Source organism: Schizosaccharomyces japonicus (assembly GCF_000149845.2).
Source record: "Schizosaccharomyces japonicus yFS275 unplaced genomic scaffold supercont5.3, whole genome shotgun sequence".
NCBI classification, from domain to species: Eukaryota; Fungi; Ascomycota; class Schizosaccharomycetes; order Schizosaccharomycetales; family Schizosaccharomycetaceae; genus Schizosaccharomyces; species Schizosaccharomyces japonicus.
The window spans coordinates 2,662,883-2,688,537 of NW_011627862.1; the positions used below are offsets into that span (position 1 = coordinate 2,662,883).

General features: G+C 41.8%; 11 protein-coding genes across 11 annotated transcripts; 6 read left to right on the top strand and 5 right to left on the bottom strand.

The window, feature by feature from the left end:
• Positions 1 to 134: 134 nt before the first annotated feature.
• On the top strand, positions 135 to 3,360 carry SJAG_01942 (PEK protein kinase Hri1). Its single transcript, XM_002173138.2, has 4 exons — positions 135 to 485; positions 547 to 585; positions 657 to 1,189; positions 1,240 to 3,360. The coding sequence occupies exons 1-4, from the start codon at positions 359 to 361 to the stop codon at positions 2,641 to 2,643; spliced, it is 2,103 nt and encodes a 700-aa protein (XP_002173174.2). The 5' UTR covers positions 135 to 358; the 3' UTR covers positions 2,644 to 3,360.
• A 505-nt stretch (positions 3,361 to 3,865) lies between these two features.
• On the top strand, positions 3,866 to 10,334 carry SJAG_01943 (formin Fus1). Its single transcript, XM_002173139.2, has 2 exons — positions 3,866 to 8,870; positions 8,921 to 10,334. The coding sequence occupies exon 1, from the start codon at positions 3,885 to 3,887 to the stop codon at positions 8,133 to 8,135; it is 4,251 nt and encodes a 1,416-aa protein (XP_002173175.2). The 5' UTR covers positions 3,866 to 3,884; the 3' UTR covers positions 8,136 to 8,870; positions 8,921 to 10,334.
• On the bottom strand, positions 7,907 to 9,260 carry SJAG_01944 (CCR4-Not complex subunit Caf16). Its single transcript, XM_002173140.2, has 3 exons — positions 9,005 to 9,260; positions 8,812 to 8,931; positions 7,907 to 8,765 (listed from the first exon to the last, which is right to left on the bottom strand). Exons 1-3 carry the CDS (start codon positions 9,147 to 9,149, stop codon positions 8,167 to 8,169), a joined length of 864 nt encoding a protein of 287 aa, XP_002173176.1. The 5' UTR covers positions 9,150 to 9,260; the 3' UTR covers positions 7,907 to 8,166.
• Positions 10,269 to 15,966, top strand: SJAG_01945 (P-type ATPase). The gene has a single exon (XM_002173141.2). The coding sequence runs from the start codon at positions 10,445 to 10,447 to the stop codon at positions 14,243 to 14,245; it is 3,801 nt and encodes a 1,266-aa protein (XP_002173177.2). The 5' UTR covers positions 10,269 to 10,444; the 3' UTR covers positions 14,246 to 15,966.
• SJAG_01946 (3-oxoacyl-[acyl-carrier-protein]-synthase) lies at positions 12,518 to 16,313 on the bottom strand. The gene is made up of 3 exons (XM_002173142.2): positions 15,350 to 16,313; positions 14,498 to 15,286; positions 12,518 to 14,447 (listed from the first exon to the last, which is right to left on the bottom strand). Exons 1-3 carry the CDS (start codon positions 15,671 to 15,673, stop codon positions 14,280 to 14,282), a joined length of 1,281 nt encoding a protein of 426 aa, XP_002173178.1. The 5' UTR covers positions 15,674 to 16,313; the 3' UTR covers positions 12,518 to 14,279.
• SJAG_01947 (hypothetical protein) lies at positions 16,076 to 18,286 on the top strand. Its single transcript, XM_002173143.2, has 8 exons — positions 16,076 to 16,192; positions 16,240 to 16,439; positions 16,500 to 16,629; positions 16,678 to 16,810; positions 16,928 to 17,254; positions 17,311 to 17,592; positions 17,659 to 17,874; positions 17,935 to 18,286. Exons 1-8 carry the CDS (start codon positions 16,175 to 16,177, stop codon positions 18,042 to 18,044), a joined length of 1,416 nt encoding a protein of 471 aa, XP_002173179.1. The 5' UTR covers positions 16,076 to 16,174; the 3' UTR covers positions 18,045 to 18,286.
• Positions 18,225 to 19,802, top strand: SJAG_01948 (endodeoxyribonuclease Pnu1). The gene is made up of 3 exons (XM_002173144.2): positions 18,225 to 18,716; positions 18,842 to 19,088; positions 19,157 to 19,802. Exons 1-3 carry the CDS (start codon positions 18,462 to 18,464, stop codon positions 19,615 to 19,617), a joined length of 963 nt encoding a protein of 320 aa, XP_002173180.1. The 5' UTR covers positions 18,225 to 18,461; the 3' UTR covers positions 19,618 to 19,802.
• Positions 19,751 to 20,408, bottom strand: SJAG_01949 (TIM22 inner membrane protein import complex subunit Tim13). The gene is made up of 3 exons (XM_002173145.2): positions 20,147 to 20,408; positions 19,954 to 20,022; positions 19,751 to 19,892 (listed from the first exon to the last, which is right to left on the bottom strand). Exons 1-3 carry the CDS (start codon positions 20,267 to 20,269, stop codon positions 19,791 to 19,793), a joined length of 294 nt encoding a protein of 97 aa, XP_002173181.1. The 5' UTR covers positions 20,270 to 20,408; the 3' UTR covers positions 19,751 to 19,790.
• Positions 20,342 to 22,635, bottom strand: SJAG_01950 (glucosyltransferase Alg8). The gene has a single exon (XM_002173146.2). The coding sequence runs from the start codon at positions 22,285 to 22,287 to the stop codon at positions 20,773 to 20,775; it is 1,515 nt and encodes a 504-aa protein (XP_002173182.1). The 5' UTR covers positions 22,288 to 22,635; the 3' UTR covers positions 20,342 to 20,772.
• On the bottom strand, positions 22,592 to 24,521 carry SJAG_01951 (SAM complex subunit Sam50). Its single transcript, XM_002173147.2, has 2 exons — positions 24,237 to 24,521; positions 22,592 to 24,123 (listed from the first exon to the last, which is right to left on the bottom strand). Exons 1-2 carry the CDS (start codon positions 24,327 to 24,329, stop codon positions 22,801 to 22,803), a joined length of 1,416 nt encoding a protein of 471 aa, XP_002173183.1. The 5' UTR covers positions 24,330 to 24,521; the 3' UTR covers positions 22,592 to 22,800.
• Positions 24,205 to 25,621, top strand: SJAG_01952 (mediator complex subunit Pmc3/Med27). Its single transcript, XM_002173148.2, has 5 exons — positions 24,205 to 24,638; positions 24,692 to 24,758; positions 24,816 to 24,893; positions 24,944 to 25,353; positions 25,402 to 25,621. Exons 1-5 carry the CDS (start codon positions 24,573 to 24,575, stop codon positions 25,543 to 25,545), a joined length of 765 nt encoding a protein of 254 aa, XP_002173184.1. The 5' UTR covers positions 24,205 to 24,572; the 3' UTR covers positions 25,546 to 25,621.
• The last annotated feature ends 34 nt before the right edge of the window (positions 25,622 to 25,655 follow it).

Below are 25,655 nucleotides of genomic sequence, written 5' to 3' on the forward strand. Positions count from 1 at the left end.
ATTTATTTAATAAATTACTCTTATTGCTAAGCTTCTCTAAGCTTCCTTCAATATAAGTGGTGACGTCACGGTTTTGTGGGGTAACCTTATTACCCCGGACAATTGAGTTCGCCGGGTCATGCGCTCCTATCTAAGCTGCTCTCCCAACCTGACCCAACCTGCCTTCTGCCAATCCCCAACCCAATTCTTCAATTGTACAACCTTCTTTACCCTCAGATTTTGTTTTTGGAACCATATACTTGTACTTACCCGTCATTCTTTGTGTATTTTCCCCCTCTCTACTTTGATAAATTATTAGATGAGTCACTAGCGGTTTTACTGGCTCCTACACCTGCTGTATCCAATTTAACGTTCAGCTATGATTTCCAAATCCACTCTACTTTCCCATGAAGTAAGTGCTTTCGATGCTGAAGGAGACTGTTTCACGGAATCGAGTATCTGCTCCCAGCCTCGAAGATTGAATGACGCTTGCCGTTCCGAGAGAAGTACGTATGGGCCTTTTTGCAAGGCTTTCCGGTTCGTACACGCGATTCTAACATAGATTAGCGCGATTGTTGTTGGTTTCCTTGCTTGAAAGCTTTTGTGGTACGCGTTTTTTGCTTCTCCAACGAGGGATTCACGTTTTGTGTGTGCAGTAACTAACAGTTACTTAACAGGAATCTATGAACCTGATGAAGGACATGCTCGGTCGATGTTCCGTTACATTACCGAGTCGTTGCGATCATCTGGTATCATCGAAAGGGAGGATGCCGATGAATTGAACGCCCTGCGGGCCGCATACAAGCGTGCCTTCCATGATTTGCTCTTCAAAGCGCACCAGCGCAGTATAACTGATGATGAGAACAAGGAACCAAAGTTTCTGCTCCCTGTGCGAAAGTCTTGCTCCGAAAACAATCTGCCTATAAGCATCACGAACTTTTCCGATGATTCTGTCGATGTCGAGGGCTCAGACAATAGACGGGAACTACCGCGTTCTAAATCGATGTTCTTCTCTGAACAATTGAAGCGCTTTTCCAGTAATACGTCCTTCCAAGATGCTTCGTCTAATTCATTCGATGATGCTTCGTCGTCTTCAGCTGCCTCGAATGTTTCCTTCGATCATTGGCTGTTTGGTCGTGCTTCTCGGTATGAAACCGACTTTGAGGAGTTGGAGATGTTAGGAAAAGGTGGTTTCGGTACGGTGTATAGGGTAAGTTGGTTTTCACATCGGGTGTTGTCGGTTACTGACAGTTCTTTCAGGCTAGAAACAAAATTGATGGTGCAGAATATGCACTTAAAAAAATAATTCTAAGTCTTCGTTCACTATCTCGCTTCGGTGTATTTCAAGAAGCGAGATCTCTGGCCCGAATGAATCATCCCAATGTTATCCGGTTCTACTCTTCTTGGGTCGAAGAGCTTTCGCGTCCTCCTGCTGCCGGTCGATCAAAAGCACAAGAATCGGAATCGGATAATTCTGCAAAGAATGGAGATAAGCAAGAATCCTCCAATTTGGCATTCGGATCAGAGGACGAACAAGAACTGATGTTCAATATGGATGATACCGAGTTTTCTTCCAACTCAAACCAACCCTTTCAGATTGTCTTTCAAGATGATTCTAACCCCCTTTCCCGTTCCGCTCTTGCCGAAAGTGAGGAAACAGAAAGCTTTCGTGTTCCCTCCCGAGTCCGCAATGTTCGTAAAGAGTATTATCCGTTTTCTACAGTGCCGACCTCCTTTCGTTTTGGAGGTAATGATAGCAATTCCTCTTCCCTTTCGAGTTCATGGGGAGCTGTTCGTGGAAATCCAATGACACGATCCACCCGCAGCCAGTCCTACAGGGAAGGGTGTCATGAAAATTGCTCCAGTCACACTGGTTCTTTTTGCCTTTTTATACAAATGGCTCTATGCAGTGAGTCTCTCGAGGATCACATTCGCCGTCGTAATCAGTATTACACTGGAGTTCTTCCACGTGAACTTCGCAAGTTATACTTGATGCTGTTTATGCGCGTCTTGGAAGGTGTTCGGTATTTGCATGATGTTATGCATACCGTCCATAGGGATTTAAAACCTCGAAATGTGTTTCTTGCTGAGAGCTCACTGGCCGAAGCCGGCTCCGTCAATCTTCCCTCTTTCCGCCAGGACAATGACAGAAACCCGATGAAGGACATGTATTATGTAATCCCAAAAATCGGCGATTTTGGCCTCGTTATGGAGGAAGATGGTGTTGATACGTCCAGTTCTGATGGATTTGTTGGGACCGGCACGTATGCGTCGCCCGAGATGCTTACAATGCGCTGTCGAGACTCGTGTTTTAGCTGGAAGACGGATGTTTATGCCTTAGGTGTGATATTGTTTGAGATCTTGTGGCCCTTCAATACTGCAATGGAGCGAGCATGCAGCATATCCGACTTGAAGAACGGCAGGCTTCCACCCGAATTCGTAAGATGTATGCCCCATGAGAGTGAGTTGATACGCTGTATGCTGGCATCTTCCTCTCGAAGACCACGAGTGAGTGAGCTTTTGCGCCATGAAGTATTTAATTCACTGAACATGGACGAGGTCGAGTTGTTTAGAGCCCAATTATTTGAGGCACAAACTCAAAATGAAGAACTTCGTCGACAGTTGGAAGCCCTCAAGTACTCTTCTGCATACGCCGATATTTAACGAGGGTCTTCTTCAGACAACATATATGATATCTCCACTCCCATACGGTGCTTGTTCCCGATGGTCTTTGCATTTTTTTTTATCTATTTCTCCCCATGCATTCGTTATTTGTTATGATCTCTCTCTTTCCTTTTTTATTTTTCATGTTACGATCCAAATTTATGAGGTATTTATGAACGGGTACAACTTGCTTCTTTTCCTTTTGCCTTTAGTATTATGACTTACGGGCAACATTCCTGATTGCTATGCATTTGTCAACGTGCTACATCAGATATATTTTCTTATCTCTGCTCGTTTTCGATTTGAACCTGTATGTGCGTTCACCTTTCATGTCTCATGTCACAAACAGAATTCCCCAACTTTTTTTTGTTACATATATATACTATTGTTTTACCTTTTGTCGGTGGCTAGACAGGCTGATTGTTCTTTATCGAAGGTTTGCTTATGTCTTTACGTTTTTGTTTTTTTTTTTTTCATTAGCAGTAGCCTGCGCGGATCGTCTTTGCAGCTGCTCATCGACCTGATCCTCTACAACCTATAAGGCTTGCTTGAATTCGTTTTATGTATCGTGAAACAGTCTCTATGCGACTTTAGAGCACTTACTTCTAGCATGATTATTACTATAGCAGATTTACCCTTCTTTATTTTGGAACAATGAATTGATTCCAATTTAACAGTGAGACAAAATATGTAGTAAAGGCCATCGTATTGTGTATCTGTTACTTATCTTGATAATTAATTGTCTTTTTGTTGGTTTACATGTATATTTGCTACACATTCTCTACGACAACCGGACAGGCATGGAAATTATCTGAGGTTTTTCGATATAAAACATTGTATTTAATGAGCACAATCGGTTGAATGAAAGCAGAAAGAGGCGTTTTTGCCATTCTCTGTTGTCATCACCGTATGAAACCTGGAAATCGCTTTGTTAGATAAAAGCTCAACGACTGTTGGTCCCTGATGCTCCCTGAAATGGGCCTCCTTTCTTACGGATTGTTTTCAATTAAGTTCTTTTGTCTACTGTAATGTGACTGGAGGGCTGATAGCTCCTTTGAGTCGATGAATGATGCAAATTAGCGTGTCATGACGCGCAGAATTTAAACAAAGGAAATGAGAATTTTCCTGAAGAATGACCTGGGTTTTTAAATTTAGTTATACTAAACTTTGCTCCTTTGTATTGCTATTACAATAATTACCACTTACTTCGTTTTCGTTTACGGAAAGGACGCAGATTGTTCATGGGCAAGTCAACTACAGACTTGATAATGAACGGTCTTTCAGTACATGGGCCATCTCAATCTTTGTCCCCAACTGTGTTTTCTACGGCTGATTGTCATTCGAAAATGCATTCCTCTCCATCGACGCTGTCAGTATTGAATAAACATTCGGTTTCTTCGTCCCCAAACAGCAGACATGATCTTTCACGCGCAAATGGGATGTCTTCAACATCATTTGTTGATGTTTCTCGGGCTGGAGCATATGCGTTTCCCGGACGTCTTAGCAAAAAAGAAGTCATACATCAAATAGAGAGCTGGATCACTGACGATGACCAAAGTCCTATTAAAAGAGAGCTTTCAGAAATGTTTACCAGGTCTTCCTCCGACACCGAGATATTAGACGAACTGTACAACATCGTTCTTGAGAATTCAGGCACTCGCAAGCATTCGATGCTGACGAACGAGGAAAGTCCAGAAAAGAAGATATCCTGTATTCAGTTTTATTTGATGAATCAGGAACCCTCTTCTTCCTTAGATTCTTCCCAATCAAACTTAAGAAGTATAGACAAAAATACGCCTTATTGGTATATACGTAAGCTCTCAGAAGGTAGTATGAAACCAAAAAATCTGGTATCTTTGTCAGTGGCTTTACGAACACAGTCAGTCTCGTGGGTTCGAGAGTTTGTCTCATTGAATGGACAAGACTTACTGACTCGGACGTTGGAAATCATTCATGGGAAAAAACAATTGAAGAAAGTGCACTTTGATATCGAGCTTGGTGCTTTGAAATGTCTGCGATGTATTATGAATGACAAGTGCGGCGTTACGAAGACACTTGAGAACCAGAATTCGGTGAATGCAATATGCAAATCACTTTTGTCACAAAAGCTAAGTATTACTAGGGTTGCAGCTGAACTACTTGTTTTCCTATGTTACTGGGAGCCACCAAACGGTGTTAGCAATGTACTCTCTGGCTTTGAGTCTGCCGGCTTTGCGATCCTAGACCGACAGGTTCCTTACCTGGAAATATGGATACAAAATTGGAATACAGCAGTGGAGAGCCGCGGCCGTTTAGGAAGTCTTGTCGGAGCAGGAGCTCAAGCCCGAGAAGAGGGTCTGCATTATGGGCATGCCGTCACTGATTGTTGCATTATCTATATGATGCTTATAAATGGTATCATTGATAATTGTATCGACCGAAAAGGCAGTCTTTCTTTCTATGAAAGTCTTATGGAAAATGGATTTCATGATCTATTGAAAAAGCTTGCATCTATGCATGATGTTTCGCTGAACAAGCAGTTAAAGAAGTTTTCTCATTTAAAACAGAAAATATTCACCAAATCCGTTGCTGTTTCCAAATGCAAAGATCCTCACCATCGAGCAGTTTCCATTGTCAATGCAGATTTGGCCGAGTTATTGGCAAAGCTTAATAACTCTATGAACAAGGAGGCATTCATTTCATTCTTTGCCAATCTCTTTCGTTTGATTCAGGAGAATAAAAATCCAGAAAGAATTATACAGCTGCTTGATTGTATTATTATCTGTATCAGCGGAGGAGACCGTGCTAATGAGGCGCCAATTTCCAAATTATACGACAGTCTCCGAAGTGAGGGTCTTGATAATTTACACAGCATTCGTGCTTCACTCAGACCACCGGAAATAAAATCCATACAAAGCTATTTACAACGCGTTAAATCTGAAGTTCAAGACTATCGTCAATCAAGAGCTGGCTCGTCTTCCAGCCCGGAGGTTAATCCTACGGATTCTTTAAATCAACCGAACTCCTTTGCTCCCAAGAATCGTACCAATGAGCTTTTGCTTTCTAGGGATGGTTCAGATCGCGTTGACTCGTCTTACTCAATTCAGTCGGAAGCAGAAAAACAACTTGAGAGAATTAAGACGGGATGTACACTTGCAGGTATACATCTTGATAGTTCAGCTGATGTGTCAAGCATTACAGAGGAAAATTATGAGCAAAACAATGATAATATGCTTAATGCATTTCGAAAACTCGATTCTTTGCAAAGTTTAGGTAACTTTGGATCAGTGCCTACTCGTTATACGAAGTCAAATTCTACCAAGTGCTTAGAATCACCTAGTGGACTACTAAGTACCTCTCTTGATAATGAGCAGGACAAAGTTGCTTCAGATTTTTTTTCGTCAAACGAAAATCATGATATGAAACCGGAGACTGCGAAGCTTACTCAGGAAGGCACATTATCAATAGACGAACGTCCTAGGGAGGGTGACTCTACCACCTGTTTTATAGAACCGGTAATGATAAAAGACGATGAGTCATTACTATCTAAGGCCAAGAAAATTGAATCGACCAATGGAAAATCTAACACCCTTGCAACGTTCAAACGGGAAACACCTATTCCTTTTGGTGAAGGTGTTGCACAAACGAGCATTGCTGTTGCGGAAATACCTATAAGTGAGTCTGCAAATGAACCGTTGGAATTGGAACCGAGTAATAGCACGGCGGATGTAACATTGGTGAACTGTGAACCAAATACTCATGCAGCGCCGCCTCCGCCGCCTCCTCCTCCTCCCCTCCCTGTATTGCATTCCAATGGATTTCAGCCGCTGGACGAGCGAGATTCAAGAGGTTGCTTAGCACCCGGTTCAACAACAGTTGAAGCGGAAGAATCTTTGATACCATTGCCGGATGACTACCCAGTGGAACTTCGTATTTCTACTGAAGTATCGAAGTCACCTCCGCCTCCTGTGTTGCCAGCACCAGTTGCGGATTCAGAGGAGAAACGTCGTTTAAAACAATTGCATTGGATACGTATAACATCACCTCAAGGTACTACTCTTTGGAATACAGTTGCAACAGCAGGAAAAGACATATGGGCAGAGCTCAGGGAGAAGGGATTTTTGGAGGACTTGCAGAAAGGGTTTTATATGCGCAATGTTAAATGTGTCTCAAAACCCAAAGCTACTAAACGAATTTATTTGCCAAATGAATTGCAAAAGGTCTTTGGAATTGTTTTTCACAAATTTTCCGCTCTTTCCCCTATTGACATTGCAAAAAAGTTCTATGAATGTGATAAAGAGTTGTTGGATTTGGTACCTTTCTTGAACGAAAGCAAGGTATTTCATCAAGACGCAGTAAGAAAGCAGCTTCGACCTTTTCAGACTGTTATTAAGCGAGCTGTTGATCCTCCGCGAAACTTTGAAAGAATAAACGAATTAGAACGTTGGGACCAACTCTATACGCTGCTCGTCGTTGATTCGGAAGAGTACTTTGTACATCGAATGAAGGCATTAGAGTTCAAGCTGGATCTTGAACAGACACACAGAGGACTTGTGCGTCAAATGCGTTATATTCGTATTGCATGCAGTGATGTGAGACTCAGCACTTCATTTAAAGGATTTCTTGGTTTCGTCTTATGTTTGGGTAATCATATGAATGACAGTTTAAAGCAGGCAACGGCATATCGTTTAGAGAGTCTCGAACGAATGGCAATGGTCAAGGATGAAAGAGACGGTTACTCACTATTGCACTTTGTTGAACGGTACATTAGGAAGCATTGTCCGGACACCGTTTCCTTTGAGAAAGAATTCCATCGCGTTCCAGTTGCTGCTAAGATGAATTTGGAACAAGTAGATCTTGAGGTCCAATCTTTCGTTAAGAGACTGACTGAAGTGAAAAGCGATCTCAGCACAGGAGCACTCTCGGGTCAGAGTTATTTGCATCCGGATGATCGTATTCGAGATTTCATTCTTCCATGGATGCCAACAGCAGAAGACCTCGTAAGCAAAATAAAGCAGGGCTTTGATAATATGAAGAAGGCTTTTGAGGATCTTCTTTGTTACTATGGCGAAATTGAAGAGAATGTCAACTTACGAAACCCATTCTTCGTTGTCCTTCATGATTTTTTGAAGAATTTGGAGAAGGCTAAAACGGAGAATTTGCGTCTAGAAGCGCTCCAGACGGAACGACAAGTGATGGAATCCCACAAAGAGACAACCAGGCCTGACATTTTGAAGGCTATAATGCAAGATGAAAAGAATTCAAACGAACCTACGATGGATGTTTTATTGGAAAAGCTAAAAACGGGTCTGTGCAACTCTAGCAGGTCCCCACAGACGAAAAAACAAGATTTAGAGAGGGGAACGGAAACTATGAATGGTAATAATCCACGCATTATGACAAACGAAAGTTTATTTGTCACGCAAAGGAAACGGTTCACTGTTGTTGAAACAGCACATGGCTTGCTCGACAGCTTGCTGGCAAGCGAAAGCGAGCAGAGTTTTAAAGAATGATATGAATTTCATGACCAAAAGCAGATAAGGTTTACAAGCCGCGAGAGCGCTTGAAGTAATCGGTGAAGACATTGATACCAACGTTCAGATGTTCTTTCACATCATCCCATGTAGCACGATTCTCCTGACCTCGATCGCCACGTAGCTTTCTGTCTTGTTGAAGCCAGTAAAGACACACTTCCAGCAGTCTGCTGTTGCCTTTTTGTGAAACGATGCTGGAATCTACCAGCTCGGAAATGGGACCGTAGTGAACTATTCTTCCTAAAGAGAGATGAACCAACTGTGTAGGCCAGTCACCAATACCATCAAAGATGTGAGTAGCGTATACGATAGTAGCGTTTCTCGATTGTGTTTCCTCTCTCAGGAATTCAAGCAAAGAGTATCTAGCCAAAACATCCAAATCGACAGTAACTTCATCAAGCAACAAGACCTCGAATGGACGAATTAGACCCATGCACAATTGGACTCTACGACGTTCTCCATCCGAAACTGCGTGCATTCTCCAACGAAGGTCGATGTCGAGCATCTTGATTAACTTGTCTCGACGTTCAGGATAGAGATCACCTCCAATAGAAGCAATCAGACGAACGACATCCATATCACGGTGAACAACTGGGTTCGTTACCCATTCTTTTTGTTGTTAGAGCCAAACACTGTGTTTAATGTTCATGCATACCAGTGCCTAAATAGATGATACCACTGTTCGTCTCTCTAAAGGGGTCACTGCCGTTAACTGTAATCTTTCCTGCGTTTGCAATGGTCTTTCCTGCTAACAGTTTCAACAGGGTCGATTTTCCTAGTCCGTTTTGTTAGCATTTGTGTTGAAAGTGTAATTCAATATTCTTAAAGCACATCCTCTTGAATCGTACCTGCACCATTTGCACCAACAAGAAGTGTTCTGGAGCCTTTTGGGAACTTGACAGAAACATCGTGCAGACTTAACGGAAGGTTTGGTGCAAAAGAGTATGATAAATGGTCCGTATGAACGCAAAGATCATTAGAGGACGAAGACATTGTTATAGTAGGTTAAGAGGAAAAAACCAAACGACCGCTCGGAACGTGAAAATTGACTAATTTTGTTTTTTACGGGATATCCAGTGCTACGGAAAAACGGAGTGACGTTACTTTGATAATGTCAAGCAACCAGTTTGAAACCAGCATCGTTTGTTTGCGAAAAGAAGATGTAAATGATCGGTTTTGGTGTGATATTCTCAACAACTAGGAGTTTTATCCCAATTGACTGTTTTGGGATTTTTAATCTTGGTCCTAAAAAGTCGTGGATCTAAGAGTGAGTGTGTTGCTTTAAGAGTTAACTATGAACTGGTCAAGGGGGTTGAGAGGACGGTGTTATGGGTGAATTGTTTGATGAAGTTTCATGCTAATGGAAATCGAGAATATTGTAGTAATGAGCTGCATCTAGTAGTCACTTTGGTGACTATAAACTTAATATAATAAAGGTTGAAGGGCTGCACTTTCATTGTATAAGGAGATGTTAGTAGTAGCTTGGACGCAGAAACGAATTGAGCGAATTCGTTAAAAGTCGATTTCAAAAACGCTGTACACTGATACTTAGAAAAGAACAAAACTAACAGAAAAGAAGCTCGGATTACTAATTGAAAGCTATACACTGAAGCTTGTTTACCCTAATCAATACAGTTTTGTATAAGAAGCAAGCTGCACTCATTAATGCAATTAATTCTATAACGGAACGGATAATCTTTATTATAACTTTGTTACTAAACAGAGAATAAAAAGTTTATGCGACCTATGTTTTTATCGAACTCTAATTTGTCTCTCAAAGTTGGAATTCACTCAATCAGTTCTAACAAGATTTCTCAATTTGAGAATCCTATTAAAAAACAGCCAAGGACCAATTTAATCCTAGCTTCAGGACACTGGAGATCCTTGACATACTAGAATTATCAAGGAAACGTTCAACATAATTTGACGCAGGCCCAGTCCGTTGGTCACATTCACATTTACCGTAAAAAATCCAATAAATTCGACAAAAACCAGAAAAATCAATGTTATCCTACTAACTCACTTAACGACCACACGGACATCTTAAGCCCGAAATAGAAGATGTTTTGCGACTCGTAAACAAACGTCGGTAAGAACATTCCTAGTAATGTCCTTCCAGACACCACCACTCCCACAGAAAAAACAACATTCTCAGCTACTGGCAGTCATTGATTTCCGTTTTTCGAACGTCTAACTGAGAAGTAATCAGTTTTTTACTCTGTTGAGTTTTTCAATTGAAAACTTTTGGCTACATGCCCTTTCGTACTGTGTTATTGCTTGGATAGGCAATGTTGAAAAACTCAGCTGAAGATAGAAGGGTTTCGTTCAATAATCCGGATAATCGATCTTCAGAACATTTGAACCGTGATGAAAGTGACAATACGCGTTTAAACCCGTTTCTTGCAAGTGATGACTTGGAAGATGTGTTGGGTGAAGATTTAGATGAACCAACTCCACATAGCTACAAGAGCAAGAATCCATTTCTGGATGATGAATTGGAGAGGCTACATTTGTCCACAGGTACTACTGGCCTTGGTTACGACCCAAAAGCAAGGTCGAGCTATACTGATGACATTCCCTTAGAAACATTAAGTCCCACGACACCGCGCCGTCCACTTTATCGCAACAGACGCTCTGCAGGTATACTTGTTACACTCCATTCCTGGGTGGATTACTGCCGTCGAGCACTCAAGAAAAACGAAGTTCCTGTAGAGAACTTGGGTCCTCGAGTCGTGTACATAAATGATCCAGACGCAAATGGGGTGCAAAAGTTCGCCTCTAACAAGGTATCGACTTCCAAATACAATATAGCCTCTTTCATCCCACTTTTTCTTGCCGAACAATTCTCAAAGTATGCCAACCTCTTCTTTTTGTTAACATCCATCATTCAACAAATCCCCGGCGTTACACCTACAAACCGTTATACTACTATCGGTCCTTTGGCTGTTGTATTGTTGGTCTCAGCCTTTAAGGAGGCAGTGGAAGATTTAAAGCGAAAGAATCAGGACAAGGATATGAACAATGCAAAGGCTTATGTGTTAGAAGGAACCACTTTTATTGACAAAAGATGGAGAGACATCCGTGTTGGAGACATTGTTCGTGTCACTTCCGAAACAAACTTCCCCGCTGATATCGTTTTGTTGGCTTCTTCTGAACCAGAAGGCTTGTGTTACATTGAGACTGCCAACCTTGATGGTGAAACAAATCTCAAGGTGAAACAAGCACATCCAGAAACCGCACACTTGGTGAAACCTGTTGAGGCTAGCCAATTGCAGGGTACTCTGCGTTCCGAACAGCCAAATAATAGTCTTTATACGTATGAGGCGACTCTTCGGCTCTCATCCATCGATCATGAAATTTCAATCTCACCAGATCAGTTATTATTGCGTGGTGCTCAATTACGGAATACTCCCTGGGTATTTGGCATTGTTGTATTCACTGGTCATGAAACAAAGCTTATGAAGAACGCTACCAAGTCACCAATGAAAAGAACTGCTGTTGAACAACGCGTCAATGTCCAGATTTTGTTTCTTTTCAGTGTTCTCATTTTTCTCGCTTTAGCCTCCTCATTGGGCTCCGTAATTACAAAAGCTACATACGGTTCCGCACTTTCATACTTGCGTCTCAACGTCGGGCGCGCCGGAAACTTTTTTTTGGAATTTCTAACTTTCTGGATTCTGTATTCAAACCTTGTTCCAATCTCACTGTTCGTTACTCTTGAAGTCGTTCGCTATTCGCAAGCACAGTTGATTGGAAGCGATTTGGATTTGTACCACGAAGAAACTGATACTCCTGCAGTATGCAGAACTTCTTCTTTGGTTGAAGAGTTAGGCCAAGTCGGTCATATCTTCAGTGACAAGACAGGTACACTAACTTGCAATCAGATGCAATTTCGACAGTGTTCAATCGCCGGTATCGCCTACGCAGATACTGTGCCTGAAGACAGATCAGCTTCTAACGAGGAACTCGATGCCGATATGTATATTTATAGCTTCAACGATCTGTTAAACAACTTGAAATCGTCAGCTGACAGTCAAGCTATTCACAACTTTATGTTAGTGCTTTCTATATGTCACACTGTTATTCCCGAAAGAAAAGGATCCAACACGACGAGTGAAGTTAAGTTTCAAGCCGCCTCCCCCGACGAGGGTGCCCTTGTTGAAGGTGCTGCGAAACTTGGTTATGAGTTTTTTTCAAGAAAACCTCGATCACTAAGCGTAAAAGTGCAGGGTGTGGAGCAGAATTTTGAATTGCTGAACATTTGCGAATTCAACTCAACACGAAAGAGAATGTCGGTAGTTTTTCGTTGCCCAGATAACAAAATTCGTCTTTACATCAAGGGCGCAGATACAGTTATTATGGACAGACTTTCGCCCACGGACAATCCACACGTCGAAAAGACGCTTCACCACTTGGAGGACTATGCTACGACTGGTTTACGTACGCTATGTATTGCGATGCGTGAGCTTGGAGAAAAGGAATACGAAGATTGGAATGCCACATATGAAGATGCAGCCACGAGCTTGGATAACAGAGCTCAAAAACTTTCTGACGCCGCCGAGCTTATTGAAAAGAATCTCACTCTTCTCGGAGCCACGGCTATTGAGGATCGACTTCAGGACGGTGTTCCCGAGACCATTTCTTCCTTGCAAACAGCGGGCATTAAGATGTGGGTCCTGACTGGCGATCGTCAAGAAACTGCAATTAATATCGGAATGAGCTGTAAACTGATTAATGAGGATATGAATTTGGTTATCATAAATGAATCCACGAAAGAGAAAACCACGGACAGTATTCTCCAGAAGCTTTCTGCCATTTACAGAGGACGCCAAAACACTGGCCAAATCGAGCCAATGGCTCTTGTTATTGACGGAAAGTCTCTTGAGTATGCTATGGAGAAGAATCTTGAACAACATTTTTACGAGCTTGCCTGCGAATGCAAAGCTGTAATTTGCTGTCGCGTATCTCCTTTACAGAAAGCTCTTGTCGTTCAACTCGTTAAAAGAAATTCAAGTGATATCCTTCTTGCCATTGGTGATGGTGCAAACGATGTCTCTATGATCCAAGCAGCCCATATTGGCGTTGGTATTAGTGGTATGGAAGGACTTCAAGCCGTTCGTAGCTCAGACTTTGCGATCGCTCAATTTCGGTATTTGCGCAAATTGCTCCTGGTTCATGGTTCATGGAGTTATCAAAGATTGAGCAAGCTTATTCTTTACTCATACTATAAGAACATCTCTCTTTACATGACTCAGTTTTGGTTTGCTTTCCAAAATGGTTTCTCTGGATCTGCGATTTACGAATCATGGTCCATTTCGCTTTACAACGTTCTCTTCACGGTACTTCCTCCCCTTGTGATTGGTATTTTTGACCAGTTTGTGAGCGCACCATTGTTGGATCGATACCCACAGCTTTACCATTTGGGACAAACGGGTTCCTTGTTCAATTCAAAGAACTTCTGTTCTTGGATTGCAAATGGATTCTATCATTCCCTTTTGCTTTTCTTCATGACGGAGGCCGTCTTCTTATTCGATGGACCAAACGCGAATGGTTACACATCTGGACATTGGGTTTGGGGCACAACACTTTACGGTGTTGTTCTCTTCACTGTTCTTGGTAAGGCAGCGTTAGCTACAAACATCTGGACAAAGTACACATACATTGCCATCCCAGGATCTTTCATTCTCTGGCTTGTGTTCCTGCCTATCTATTCTACTGTAGCGCCAGCAATTGGGTTCTCAAAAGAATATTATGGAATTATTCCTCACCTGTATGGAAATCTCAAGTTTTGGTTGGCACTGATACTTTTCCCTTTGACTGCATTACTTCGTGATCTAATTTGGAAATATTATACGAGAATGTATGCACCAGAGCAATATCACCATGTTCAGGAAATCCAAAAATACAATGTGGCTGATTACCGACCTCGTATGGAACAATTCCAAAAAGCAATCCGCAAAATCAGACAAATGCAGCGGATGCGCAAGCAACGTGGTTACGCCTTTTCCCAAGCAGATGAGGGTCAAGATCGTGTTGTTAGAGCATATGATACTACTAGAGACAGAGGTGCATATGGAGAAATGCGCTAGAACTCTGTATGTAACAACTGATTATGATTTCATTTTAACGAATTGATTTAAAGCATAATGAAGCATTCGTTCCCCCAAATCCAAGGCTGTTAGACAAAGCGACATTCACCTTTTTTTCCTGCGGGTTATTTGGAACATAGTTACACTGCAAGTGTTCAGGCAAGTCAGTCTTATTGAGGTTCAGAGTGGGCGGCATTACATTCTGTACAAGTTAGTAAACTTTAAGGAACTTTTTCGCATATCATCACATACATTATAAATGGAGAGAACTGTGAACACAGCTTCAACGGCGCCGGCAGCACCAAGTAAATGACCAGTGGCACCTTTTGTACTGGAAACGGCAAGCGAAGAAGGAAGCCGACCAACACCTGCTAACAGTCTGCAAATGGCACTGTTTTCAGCAGCATCACCAAGTTTTGTCGAAGTTGCGTGCGCGTTTATATAATCCAAGTTCTGCACAGATTGACCGCCTCGATCCATCGCGCGTTTCATTGCCAGGTATGCGGCATCACCGTTCGGGTTAGGAGCTGTAATATGGTAGGTGTCTGAAGACAAACCATATCCGACGAGCTCTGCATAGATTCTGGCGCCGCGTTTCTTCGCATGCTCAAGTTCTTCCAATACAACAGCGCCTGCTCCCTCGGCCATAACGAATCCACAGCGTTTCTCGTCAAAAGGACGTGATGATTCTGCTGGCCTATCATTAAACGCAGTGGCCAGACTCTTTGCTTTGGCAAATCCTGCCATGGAAAGTGGATGAACACTGGCCTCTGAACCTCCAGCAACAGCTACATTTGCATGGCCTAATTGTATGAATTGAAAAGCATCACCAATCGAGTGTGTTCCCGTAGCACAAGCCGTACTTGCTGTGTGATTGAAAGCTGTGAATCCATGCATTCTGGAGATATAACCCGCTGTCATGTTTAAAAGTGTCTTTGTAATGAGCTTTGGAGAAACCCTTCGAGCACCCTTTGTCATCATAATTTGCATCTGTTCCACGAGTTCGTCTACATTTCCAATACCGGCTCCGAAACATACACCCTATTGGTGAACATTTGTTAGCGATGAATTTCTAGGCAACAGGCAATATCTTTCCTTACATACCGTTTCATTCTTAGCATCGTCCGAAAGATGCCCGTCCCATCCAGCATCGCATAGGGCTTCTTCGGCCGCTTCAATCCCCATATGCGTGAAAATAGACATATCACGAGCAATCACAGAGTCAATTCTTCCGTACGTATTCCATTCACCGTCCTTTTCTCCCCGAGGAACAATGCCTGCAACTTTGCTTGGAACATCTTGGTACCGTTTGTCGGACGCTAACGAAATGATGCCTGATTTCCCCTCCAGCAATCGTGTCCAATTCACTGTTTTTCCATATCCTAAAGGCGTCAATAAGCCCACTCCAGTAATGGCAACACGTCTCATGTTCTGCTCTATATGAAGTCTCCTTGTAACCACAGGTTCGTACTGACAATGCTTAAAGACGTTATGTTAAACGGGCCGAGTGTCGTCTAAAGAATGAAACTTTTAATGCACTATCGTTAGGTGGTTTTTCTTCGTTTGGAAAATTTCTTTCTAATTCAGACGCTAATTCAATTAATAAGATGAACAATTTTTGAGTAAAAGCTTCTCAATCTGTATTCCGAACAACGCATGTGCAATTTTCTAAGCACCGTTGATACGATTTCACTTTTTAACGATGAGTAACGGTAGAATTTGTCTGTTCGTAGAGTTTGCAACAGATGTTGATTTAGCCTCGTAGACTTCCTGTAACAATTGCTGAAACAACCCTGTCTTATTTAAGGGAGGGAACTAATAACAAATAAGTGTTTCCGTTAATGAAATAAAGTACCACAGTTATAAACGAAAGCGGCTCTTTAATTTGCCTTCCACGCACCTCATCCTGATACGAGGGAAACAGAGAATATGCGTCTTTCCGGTAATGTAAGTACATTTTATCGACTAATTCTATTCATTAACCTGTTTTAAAGGAGAAACTGGCCGAAAAGGTCGCTTTAAGTGAACCGTTTTTGGAAGATAATTCCAATGCCGGAATGAGTCCATCGGTAAAGCCAGAAGCGCTTGAATTGCAATCATCAGTCGTGTTAGAGGATACACCTTTGTCCCATTCTATGTCGTTCTCTCGGAAGGTGCTTCCTCACATCTTGCACTTTCTGTTTTCCACTTATGTGTAAGTTAACATAAATTTACTACTGTGTAAACACGTCTCTAATACTCAATGTCTATCTAGTGGCTTTAACTGTACTGATTTTCAAAAAGCTAAAGATACTGCGTTCTCATATTCCGCTTCCGAAGTTGTTTTCCATTTTGGAAACAGTACTTTTCTACTCGGAATAGCCATTGACGCCCTTGTTGCTGCAGTAAGCTAGTCTAAAGCTCGATTCAAAAGCGCTAACACTGTGATATAGGCAGCATTTGAATGCATGGGTTTCCGTCGGTCTTCTTTTGTGAGTGCTCTGTGTTTGATCGTGTTTAATCTACTCCAATTCTTTTTCCATCGCTTCGTTGTATTCGCGGTTATTTTCCAATTACTTAGCGGAAGTATGTTTGAAGAACTTGAAGAGAGCTGCTCTGTGAGACTGTTTATTCCTTTCTGAACGTGCATTCTACTTGTGGCTCTCTATTCGTCTTCATCCCCAGGCTAACCTGTTTTTTTAGTCTTCTCCGGACAACTCTTGTTTAACTGTGCTGCTTCGACGTTTGAGCTTCATGCCACTGAGTTGAGTATCGGAGGAACCGTGTTCTGGCTCGGAGGTTTTGTTGCTGGATTCGGAGGTGGTTCTCTCTTTGGAAGCGCTATTGGCGGAAATAGTCGTCCTTTGAACTGGATCTATCTTCTTAAACTTGTTTGGATGTTACTTGTTGCCGTTTTGCTTCCCATGAGTTACGAAACCAGCAGCTCGTTCACGAGATTCTCCGTCGCTTCTTCAGCCAATATTAACAAACTTATTCAACGGGCTCGTCATAATCTGACCCAAGCTAAGTGTATGCTAAACTGATCGGGAATTCTACTATTTTTTGCTAACATACTTGCCGCATAGTTTTCTTTACCAACTGCAGAGATTTTGAGATTCTTACCATTGGTTATGTGCTCTTCTTTCCACTTTTGTGTCTTATGCAAATCGGCATCCAAACAGCTATGCTTCGTCTCTACAACAAATCTCGCATTTCTCCAATGGCAGCTTGCTGCTTCCTTGCAATAGGCGCATTATTCGCTTGGGCACTGTTTTTGCTTGACAGTGTGCAGGGACGCATGTTTCACAATCGTCTCGGTTCACTGAGAAACCATCTTCTTCCCATTGGAACTACTATTTATTTCTTTAGTATGTTGCATACACAAATAGTCACACACACACACATTCCTTTTTTTCATTGATACTAACCGACAGGTATGCTTTGGTATGGATTTACCAATACCAACTTGGCTATTACATCCATTCCTCCCGTGCCCAGCATGTTTGTTGGCTTGGGTGTTATCTTTATTTGGTCAGACAAGCTTCAATACCTCAACGAAAATTATGGTTCCGCTTGCTACAGTGCATTTGGTTTCCTGCAAGCATTCCAGTTTTTTGTTGGGTTCCTCATCACATTTATTGCACCTGTTGGTATGTTCAACAGTGAAATATTCGCCGGTTTATATATCGCTGTACTAACTTCATCACTAGCCGTTGACCTTATTGGTTGTCCTGTTATTGGAATGGTGTCCTGGTTGTTGTCTATTCCTGTAGGCGTTTCCTCCCTGGCGCTTCAACGTTTCCGTTATTTGGGAGCTTAAGCTTCGAGCATGTCATTACGCGCTAATCCATCCCTTCGTTTACTGCGCGTACGTCTTCTCTTTGCTAACTTGTCCTTTCTTCGTGCATTGACTTTCCCATTCCTCGCCCCTCATATCTTCGTTAACCATTCGTTAAATCTATGTTTGGACAAAAATAAAAATACATTACTCCTATCTTGCATCTAAGTCTTCTATACCGTAGTATTCCGTCAACAAGTCGGCTTCGGCTTTTCACATTGGACCTTGACTCCTCTCTAAAACGACGAGCAATTTTCGCCCAATATTTAAAAAGAGGGATTCATAAGTCGAAGAAGCATTTGTATTTGTTTAATTACTGTAAACAGTTTTGTCACAACGTTCATTACTGCGTGGAGTTTAGTCTACCCTTTTCTTCTCGCCGCTTGGAACTCACGAAAAATGACTGGAGTCTGGAAATGTGTAGGAATATTCGCAGCTGGCATCTTTTCAGGTGCTGCTTTGTTGAAAACGTTGGAAAGAGAACCCGGGAATGTTCCAGGAAGATTTGGTTTAACTCGTAGGGATGCCGAGAAACCCTTCGATTTTGACGTCGAAAAGTTTCTCGAGATGGGTGACCCTGGACCGATTCACGACAAACTTGTTCGTCATGGTTATATGTCTGTTTATGACAGAAGAACGCGTACCCCAGCTTATGTAAGAAACAGTGACTAAGTTGTGTTGAATTGATTTTCAATCAGTTACACGAAGTGAACGATGCGACATGCGGGTCACTCATAGACCTACTCATCAAAATCATTACATTACTAACCAAATACTAGACTGCTGAAACCATAACGAAAGAGTCTCTGGCTCAGCGTGATGGAAACAGAAAGTACAGTCGGTTCAAGGAAGATGAAGAGGTTCCCCAAATGTACAGAGCAAAACTTTCGGACTACTACAGAAGTGGTTACGATCGTGGCCATCAAGTGCCTGCTGCCGACTGTAAAACGAGTCAGACCGCTATGGATGAGACTTTTCTTTTGACAAACATGTGTCCTCAAGTCGGCGATGGATTCAATAGAAATTGTACGTTTCGCACCAACCTACTAAGCACACTAGATCAAACCTCGTACTAACGCTTTTGTTCACTACAGACTGGGCCTATTTTGAAGATTGGTGCCGTAAATTGACAAACAAATTTGACGAGGTGACTATCATTACCGGTCCCTTGTTCCTTCCAAAGAAAAACGGTGACGGCAAATGGGTCGTCTCCTACGAAATGGTCGGCAACCCTCCTAGTGTTGCCGTCCCTACTCACTTCTACAAGGTGGTCATTGGAACATCCAAATACTCTCGCACTGACAATGCAGCTGTCGGTGCGTTTGTGCTTCCCAACGCTGTTATTGATGACAATACGGCTCTCAGCACCTTTAAGGTGCCTGTAGAAGTGATTGAACGTTCAAGTGGCTTGGAGTTGCTTCATGGCTTGAACGCATCCACGAAGAAGGACATTTGCTCCCAGGTGAATTGCAGTCTGGATGTTGCCGCTTTCAAAGAGCATATTGACGCTAAGAAGAGAGCTGCCGCTACTGCTGCTGCTGATGCCAAGAAGTAGGTCGGAAGGTTTTGTTTAAATACAGAGAGAAAGTGCTATTTTCTCAGAACCGAGTTAGGGGAATTCACGTCTTTTTAATAAAACTTTCCCCCGCTTGCTACTTTACTTGCTCAATTAATACCATTATAACGCATCCATTCAATGTCAACGAATTTCATTCATATTTTTTCATATCAACGCAAGGCTTCTTGCTCACGCTTCATACGGGCAATGTAGGTTTTAGACACAACGTTCCAAGCGTCCATGTATCTCTCCATGCATTTAGAAACACAAGCCTAAAGAAGCCGCTTGTTAGCATCGGCTCTATGTGGATGATAAGCATTTTCGTTTACATACCTTGTCGGATTTATCAAAGGTAGAACCGGGCTTGGGAATACACAAGTCAAAGCAGTTGTCGTTAATTTTCTGAGTACATTAGTATGAGATGACAGAAGGCAGCTTTGAGTTAAGAGAGACTTAAAGTCTGTTTTCTCAAATCTCTACAGAACGAGCCCTACAACTCGTCCGTTGACTATTTTACGGTACTCACATTAATAAGTTCTCCAGCTTGTGCAACAGCAAGTTCTTGCTTTACTTGTTTCATAAAAAAAGCCTTCTTATCTTCGCTAGAAGCAGCAGCGTCCTTGTTTTTACTACCGAAAAGAGAACTCATGTTTTCTAGGATTTTTTCTTTCTAATTTGCTCTAATTACCAAGACAGTAGAGGGCAAGTGTACGGCAAATGTTAATTTCCGTTTATAGCACTTTTTTTGATTATGGTGTGGGAGTGTAGACTGTTTGCTGTGAAGCTGTTATAGGGTGGTATGTACGCAGAGTAGTAAACCAAAGGTCAGAAATTAAGAGTTGCTCTGTGTTGTAGATGCACTTTGAAATGGTTATGAGAATGCTGAAAAAGATGATTGAGTTGTCATTAGATATTCTCGTTGTGTAGTGTAATTTGAAAGAACTCAACTTGCTCAATTGTGCACATTTCAATGGTTCCATTGTATAAACAGATCCCCAACAAGGCTTTCATGAAACACAAGCAGTGCCAACGTAATAAATAGGCAAAAAAGAATGTCGGGAAGATGAGGAAGGTGTGGGAATCAAAAGAGTGAGTGCAGCGATTTCAGTTGGAAAGAAAGAATAAATATTACCTCCTTTCGAACGAAACCGCTTAGTCCAAATCGGTAAAGTAGAGCCAGATAAGACTGATACAAGACCAGAATATACCCCAGGCAGCATAGGCACTGAGGAGCATCAATGGAAGAAACTCCAATCTGTCTCCGAAAACGATTCTATGAACAATTCCATTGTAAATGAGAAGGGGAATAAAACCCGCCATGTAGGAAAGATTAACGCGCGTCAAAAGAAATTGTCTCTTCAATGGAACTGGGGCGGCACGGTTAAACTTGAGAAGAATAGCAACCCAAAGTCCAGTGTACAGATACTTTATGGGGGCTTCTGCTGGCGTAAAGAGCAGTGGGAACAGCGAGATGCATCCTGCGACTGCCAATGGTCTGAACGCCTCCAAGTATCGACGATCTTTTAAGGACAAGAGACCGAATGGCATAATGACAATCAAGATTGCCTTCTCATGAACGTGCCATCCAAACAAATAGCTCAACCAGCCGCACAGAGTCACTGCACCGACGAAATTACGCCAAGTGGGACGGAAGAAAAGTTTGATGAGGACAAGCGACTGGAAGAAAAGGGTTATAAGGAATGTCAAACGAGGAGTGATGTTCGGCAACACAGTGAACACAGTGTCACGCACTAAACCCCGCGTAGGGCCATTAAGAGCAGAGTTAACTGCATCTGGGAGTGAATAACCAAACCGAGGAAGGAAGAATGTCGCAACCCGGTCTGCAAATGCATACATAGCCCAAAAGTTAGGAGCCCAATAAGCATGACACAGACCTCTCGAGAACGGAAACAAGCGCTGGAACACCTGGGGCATTTGACCCATGTAGATCCAAGGACCAAATGCTAGTAAAAATATTCCAATAACTGTAGCGCCCAATTTGATCGAGTTTTTGAACTGGATGCGATAACCAGAAGGTGACAGGCAGTACGTTCTAAGCAAAAATACAAAGTATGCAGGTGCAACATACAGATAAATGTGCTTGAAACACAATAACGCGGCAAAGAGGGCAGCAGACTTTAGAAGTGTTTCACGTTTTTGAGCCAATACAAGTGACCACATGAGAATACCAAACAAAAAGCCATTGTATTGAAAATGTATGTGATCAATAATGAGTAGGGCTGGCGAGAGGAAGATGTCAATGGCAGCTAAAATCGCATTTGGTTGATCTCGAGCAGGCATGGAGCGGACATACGCACAGAGGGCATACAAAAGCACTAATTCCAGTACGATAACACTGCTGCGTTGGAAAACAATTGTGGAGGTTGAAACGTAGTTCAAGTTATATGGATCCAGCATTGCTTTATCAAATCCAAGCAGTCTTGCAATCCACGAAAGGGTAAATTCCAACCAAGCAAAGAAAGGAGGATAATCTAGCGTCCACTCCGATATATGAGAAGTGTACCATTCTTTTAAAGGCAAACTGTGGGTTATAGCAAGCCAGTTTCTGTGTACTTCAAAATCCGTTGACCGATAGCAAGGAAATAGCAGGATTTTTACAAAAGCGCTGGCAATTGCTGTATTATACAGCATCGACAACGTCGGCATTGTTTATAAAACGTACCAACTCTTCAATTTCCTGCAAACTACAGTTGAGTACCGACACCGGAGGAAGGCAGGAGGATGAGCATAGAAGGTCGTATGAAAAATGTGTTTCCAGCGTTTTCTGCTGTATGACAAAATACAGGTTCTTATCAATGAATTCAGCTGTCGTAACTTGAGCATGGAATACTCGGTTTCGATTTGTTTTGTAGTTACGATGAATTAGAAATATTTATTGAAACAGGCGTGGAACAGAAAATGAACAATTAAAAACATTTACAGGATGCAAAGTGAAACAAATACAAGAAGAGTTTAAAGCGGCAGCATACGAAAAATAGAGAAATTTTTTAAGCATTATAATATTCATTGGTAAAGTCATTGACGGAGGGGAATATTGAAAGGTATGTGCCTGAGACTGCTTATAAGAGATATAATGGAGTAGTTTTACACACTAATTGCACTTAGCTCATAAAGAATGTGTTTTTTTTTTTAACTTCAGTTCTTTGAGACATGAAATGTCTAAAGAAATTCAAGACCGGCTCCAAGTTGAAAACCCCTTCGGCCAAGATCCTTAACTGTAGTCATTAACGGAAGAGTGAAATTCAACTCAAAACGAGCGACGCCCGTAGCATAAATGAGACCAATTCCAGATGTGACGCATGGTTTTTGAATAATGTCTCGGAATGTCCGTAATGGTTGACGCTGGTCTAACATGCGTAACCCACCAGCATTTATAAAGAATTGCATCCGAAATGGTTTAGAAGGATTGACTCCAGGAACAGGGGATGTCAAGCTGGCCGAAGCTGCTAAGTATGCTGTTCCTCCGAGACAATCTTTTCCATCTTTAGGACCTATACGGCCCTCTGTAAATCCACGAAGGCTAGTAGGACCACCAAGGTAGAAGCGATCGCAAATGCCAATAGTCTCATTATCAAGATCGTGAATTGCACCGGCTCGTAAACCAACGGTTGCACATGAACTGTGAGAAACATTTAAGGGTATCGACAACTGGCTCCATATCTCATTCTTCACAAACTTGGCGTCACCAATGATAGGGCCCATACCGGCAAGTTCTAGCATGTACTTCAACAGACCGCCTTTTGTTGGCAAGGCGGGATTATCACGTTTGTCGAGTGTGTAGGAGTATGAAAATGCTTGTTTTAAGGAATCACCAGCAGCCAGTCGTATGGAAGGAGAGGCAGTATCGACAAGGTTTGTTACTTGGCGCCATGTGAGGGACTGTTTCAACTCGTGAAAGCCATTCCATGCATCCTTGTGTGTTATTGAAGCATTAACGTCTCTTGTCAAGATATCATGACTTGCGATAAGCTTGTTGTCACGAAGAACATTTATAGCATTTACACGAAAGTGGGTGTATGGATCAGCATTAATGGGTGTATCAAATGTTAAAGAAGCAAGCATACGATTTCGAGTACCATAAGAAAGATTGCCCTCAATAAATTCAGCACCGCCGAATGCGTTTCTCGCCAAGATATTGGCATACACATTTCCCTCTACATTACCAATATCAGTGCCAGTCTTCGCCAGCAATCTTGATTTTTCTTTTACAAGGATTGTAATGTCGATATCGTTTTCCCCAGCAATGGGGCCCGAGGCTCTGTCAATTAATAATTTAGCATCCTCATATATCCCAAATTCCATTAAACGTTCTGCAATCTGTTGAGCAGTTTCTAAGCTTTCTCCAAGAGGGATGCTCTTAATATTTCCCTTTTGTGCAAGTTTGTATGAGACAGCTTTCTCAAGAAAGCTTGGACGAGTTCTCGTAGCACCAACGACACGAATAGACGCAATTCCGAGTGGGAGTGTGCTGTTGTCATTTAGCTGTGATAAATAACATGTTAATAAATGTAAAATTCTTTAAATCAAATATCTTTTTTAGTAGCAGAAGGTCGTGCTAGACCTGTTGTTTTTGAACATTCATAGATATTACATACAATTTGAGCTAAATCTTCCATGGATAGTTTCAATTGTTCCGTATCTATTCCAGCAGGAGTGTTTTCCATCGTATCAGTTGGAGAAACACTCATTTTTTGTGAATTTATTGCTGCTTGTTCTGACTTGGTGAAGGAACATACTTCTTCGTACTTGCCAGGACTAAGACAAATTGGAGCATTTGGTCCTCATTTTGGTACGAAAGAATTGCAGGATCTGTCTCAATGACTTGTTTAAGCACATAGTTTATTAGCAGACTACGAGTTGTGTGAATTTGTATATAACGTTTGGTTTTCATTTTCAAAATTTAATTTATACAAGAAATAAGAGCCATCAAAATGAACGAGACTAAAGTGGAAGAACTAAAGAACCAGATAAAAATTATTGATGACATTTATACGAATGTAAGACTTGCATCCTCGTGCTACATAGTCACTAACAGGTTTCTTACTCTCAGCTCGATGATCTCCGAGTTCTATCTGCTTCGTTTATGAAATGTCTTCATCCAGAAAAGGGAGGAACAAGTACGTTTTAAATTGTTTATATTGTCTCGGTTCGAACTGTCACTGACAGTTTTTTAGGTCGTTTATTCGCAAAATATGCACAAGGAGCTCAGAAGAAGGCCGAAGAACTGACTCAAAGCATTAAAGACAATGCAGGTAAATATACTTGCTTGATTTATGTTGCTTTATCACTAACAATAGATCAGCTTTTTTCGAACGGGCTCGTCAATCGCCAAAGTTCAACTCATTTGACGGTGCAAACATGCTCTCTTCTCATAGAAAAAGATCGGAATTAATCCCAGAAAGTGCACAGAAACACACGGATGGCTCTAGTGTAGCAACTATCATTCCTCCATTTTCCTTAAATTTGGGATTAGACTCGATGAAACAATGGATGAACAAGATAGCTCAAGAACATCCAGAATCCATTACTTCTGTGGATTGGCCGAAAAGCAACATTGCTCGGGTCCAACTAAAAAATCATATAGAATTCCAGCTTTACGTTGAAATGGAAAAGTCCTGTGTCGTTGCCAGCTGTGTGTCTTCACAAACACAGCTTCTCTCTTGCTCACTTACAAAAGCATTGAAGGACTTCACGAAGGTGGATGACATTATGGTATGTATTAAACAAAGTACTGTGATCTTAAACTGACCTTTTTTTTAGCTCGTATTGCTCTCATACAATCAGCTCTACTCAACAACTTGTGACAAATGTCATAAGCTACTTTCCGCTCATCGGTTACAGTTTCCAATTAGAAAAGAAATCAAGGATGGCACTGTACATTCTTATCACTCAGGATGTATGTAATTTAATGATATTGATTCGTAACTACAAAGACTTAGTAGGCCAAGTTAGTAATTCAATGCTGCTATTTCCTTTCTACTGTCGCTTTTCTTTCTTTTTTTTTTTTTAAATAA

What these genes read in the sequence shown, in the direction of transcription:
- SJAG_01942 (XM_002173138.2), top strand. Translation starts at nt 359, where the DNA reads ATGATTTCCAAATCCACTCTACTTTCCCATGAAGTAAGTGCTTTCGAT. An exon ending in CGCTTGCCGTTCCGAGAGAA is followed by an intron (nt 486 to 546) that starts GTACGTATGGGC and finishes AACATAGATTAG; the next exon opens with CGCGATTGTTGTTGGTTTCC. An exon ending in CTTGCTTGAAAGCTTTTGTG is followed by an intron (nt 586 to 656) that starts GTACGCGTTTTT and finishes GTTACTTAACAG; the next exon opens with GAATCTATGAACCTGATGAA.
- SJAG_01943 (XM_002173139.2), top strand. Translation starts at nt 3,885, where the DNA reads ATGGGCAAGTCAACTACAGACTTGATAATGAACGGTCTTTCAGTACAT.
- SJAG_01944 (XM_002173140.2), bottom strand. Translation starts at nt 9,149, where the DNA reads ATGTCTTCGTCCTCTAATGATCTTTGCGTTCATACGGACCATTTATCA. An exon ending in TGTTGGTGCAAATGGTGCAG is followed by an intron (nt 8,932 to 9,004) that starts GTACGATTCAAG and finishes AAAACGGACTAG; the next exon opens with GAAAATCGACCCTGTTGAAA. An exon ending in TATCATCTATTTAGGCACTG is followed by an intron (nt 8,766 to 8,811) that starts GTATGCATGAAC and finishes AACAACAAAAAG; the next exon opens with AATGGGTAACGAACCCAGTT.
- SJAG_01945 (XM_002173141.2), top strand. Translation starts at nt 10,445, where the DNA reads ATGTTGAAAAACTCAGCTGAAGATAGAAGGGTTTCGTTCAATAATCCG.
- SJAG_01946 (XM_002173142.2), bottom strand. Translation starts at nt 15,673, where the DNA reads ATGAGACGTGTTGCCATTACTGGAGTGGGCTTATTGACGCCTTTAGGA. An exon ending in ACGATGCTAAGAATGAAACG is followed by an intron (nt 15,287 to 15,349) that starts GTATGTAAGGAA and finishes GTTCACCAATAG; the next exon opens with GGTGTATGTTTCGGAGCCGG. An exon ending in CAGTTCTCTCCATTTATAAT is followed by an intron (nt 14,448 to 14,497) that starts GTATGTGATGAT and finishes TAACTTGTACAG; the next exon opens with AATGTAATGCCGCCCACTCT.
- SJAG_01947 (XM_002173143.2), top strand. An exon ending in TTGACGCCCTTGTTGCTGCA is followed by an intron (nt 16,630 to 16,677) that starts GTAAGCTAGTCT and finishes ACTGTGATATAG; the next exon opens with GCAGCATTTGAATGCATGGG. An exon ending in CACATTTATTGCACCTGTTG is followed by an intron (nt 17,875 to 17,934) that starts GTATGTTCAACA and finishes CTTCATCACTAG; the next exon opens with CCGTTGACCTTATTGGTTGT.
- SJAG_01948 (XM_002173144.2), top strand. Translation starts at nt 18,462, where the DNA reads ATGACTGGAGTCTGGAAATGTGTAGGAATATTCGCAGCTGGCATCTTT. An exon ending in GAACGCGTACCCCAGCTTAT is followed by an intron (nt 18,717 to 18,841) that starts GTAAGAAACAGT and finishes ACCAAATACTAG; the next exon opens with ACTGCTGAAACCATAACGAA. An exon ending in CGATGGATTCAATAGAAATT is followed by an intron (nt 19,089 to 19,156) that starts GTACGTTTCGCA and finishes TGTTCACTACAG; the next exon opens with ACTGGGCCTATTTTGAAGAT.
- SJAG_01949 (XM_002173145.2), bottom strand. Translation starts at nt 20,269, where the DNA reads ATGAGTTCTCTTTTCGGTAGTAAAAACAAGGACGCTGCTGCTTCTAGC. An exon ending in AAGCTGGAGAACTTATTAAT is followed by an intron (nt 20,023 to 20,146) that starts GTGAGTACCGTA and finishes TAATGTACTCAG; the next exon opens with AAAATTAACGACAACTGCTT. An exon ending in CCTTTGATAAATCCGACAAG is followed by an intron (nt 19,893 to 19,953) that starts GTATGTAAACGA and finishes CGGCTTCTTTAG; the next exon opens with GCTTGTGTTTCTAAATGCAT.
- SJAG_01950 (XM_002173146.2), bottom strand. Translation starts at nt 22,287, where the DNA reads ATGCCGACGTTGTCGATGCTGTATAATACAGCAATTGCCAGCGCTTTT.
- SJAG_01951 (XM_002173147.2), bottom strand. Translation starts at nt 24,329, where the DNA reads ATGAGTGTTTCTCCAACTGATACGATGGAAAACACTCCTGCTGGAATA. An exon ending in TGGAAGATTTAGCTCAAATT is followed by an intron (nt 24,124 to 24,236) that starts GTATGTAATATC and finishes TATTTATCACAG; the next exon opens with CTAAATGACAACAGCACACT.
- SJAG_01952 (XM_002173148.2), top strand. Translation starts at nt 24,573, where the DNA reads ATGAACGAGACTAAAGTGGAAGAACTAAAGAACCAGATAAAAATTATT. An exon ending in TTGATGACATTTATACGAAT is followed by an intron (nt 24,639 to 24,691) that starts GTAAGACTTGCA and finishes TCTTACTCTCAG; the next exon opens with CTCGATGATCTCCGAGTTCT. An exon ending in AAGCATTAAAGACAATGCAG is followed by an intron (nt 24,894 to 24,943) that starts GTAAATATACTT and finishes ACAATAGATCAG; the next exon opens with CTTTTTTCGAACGGGCTCGT.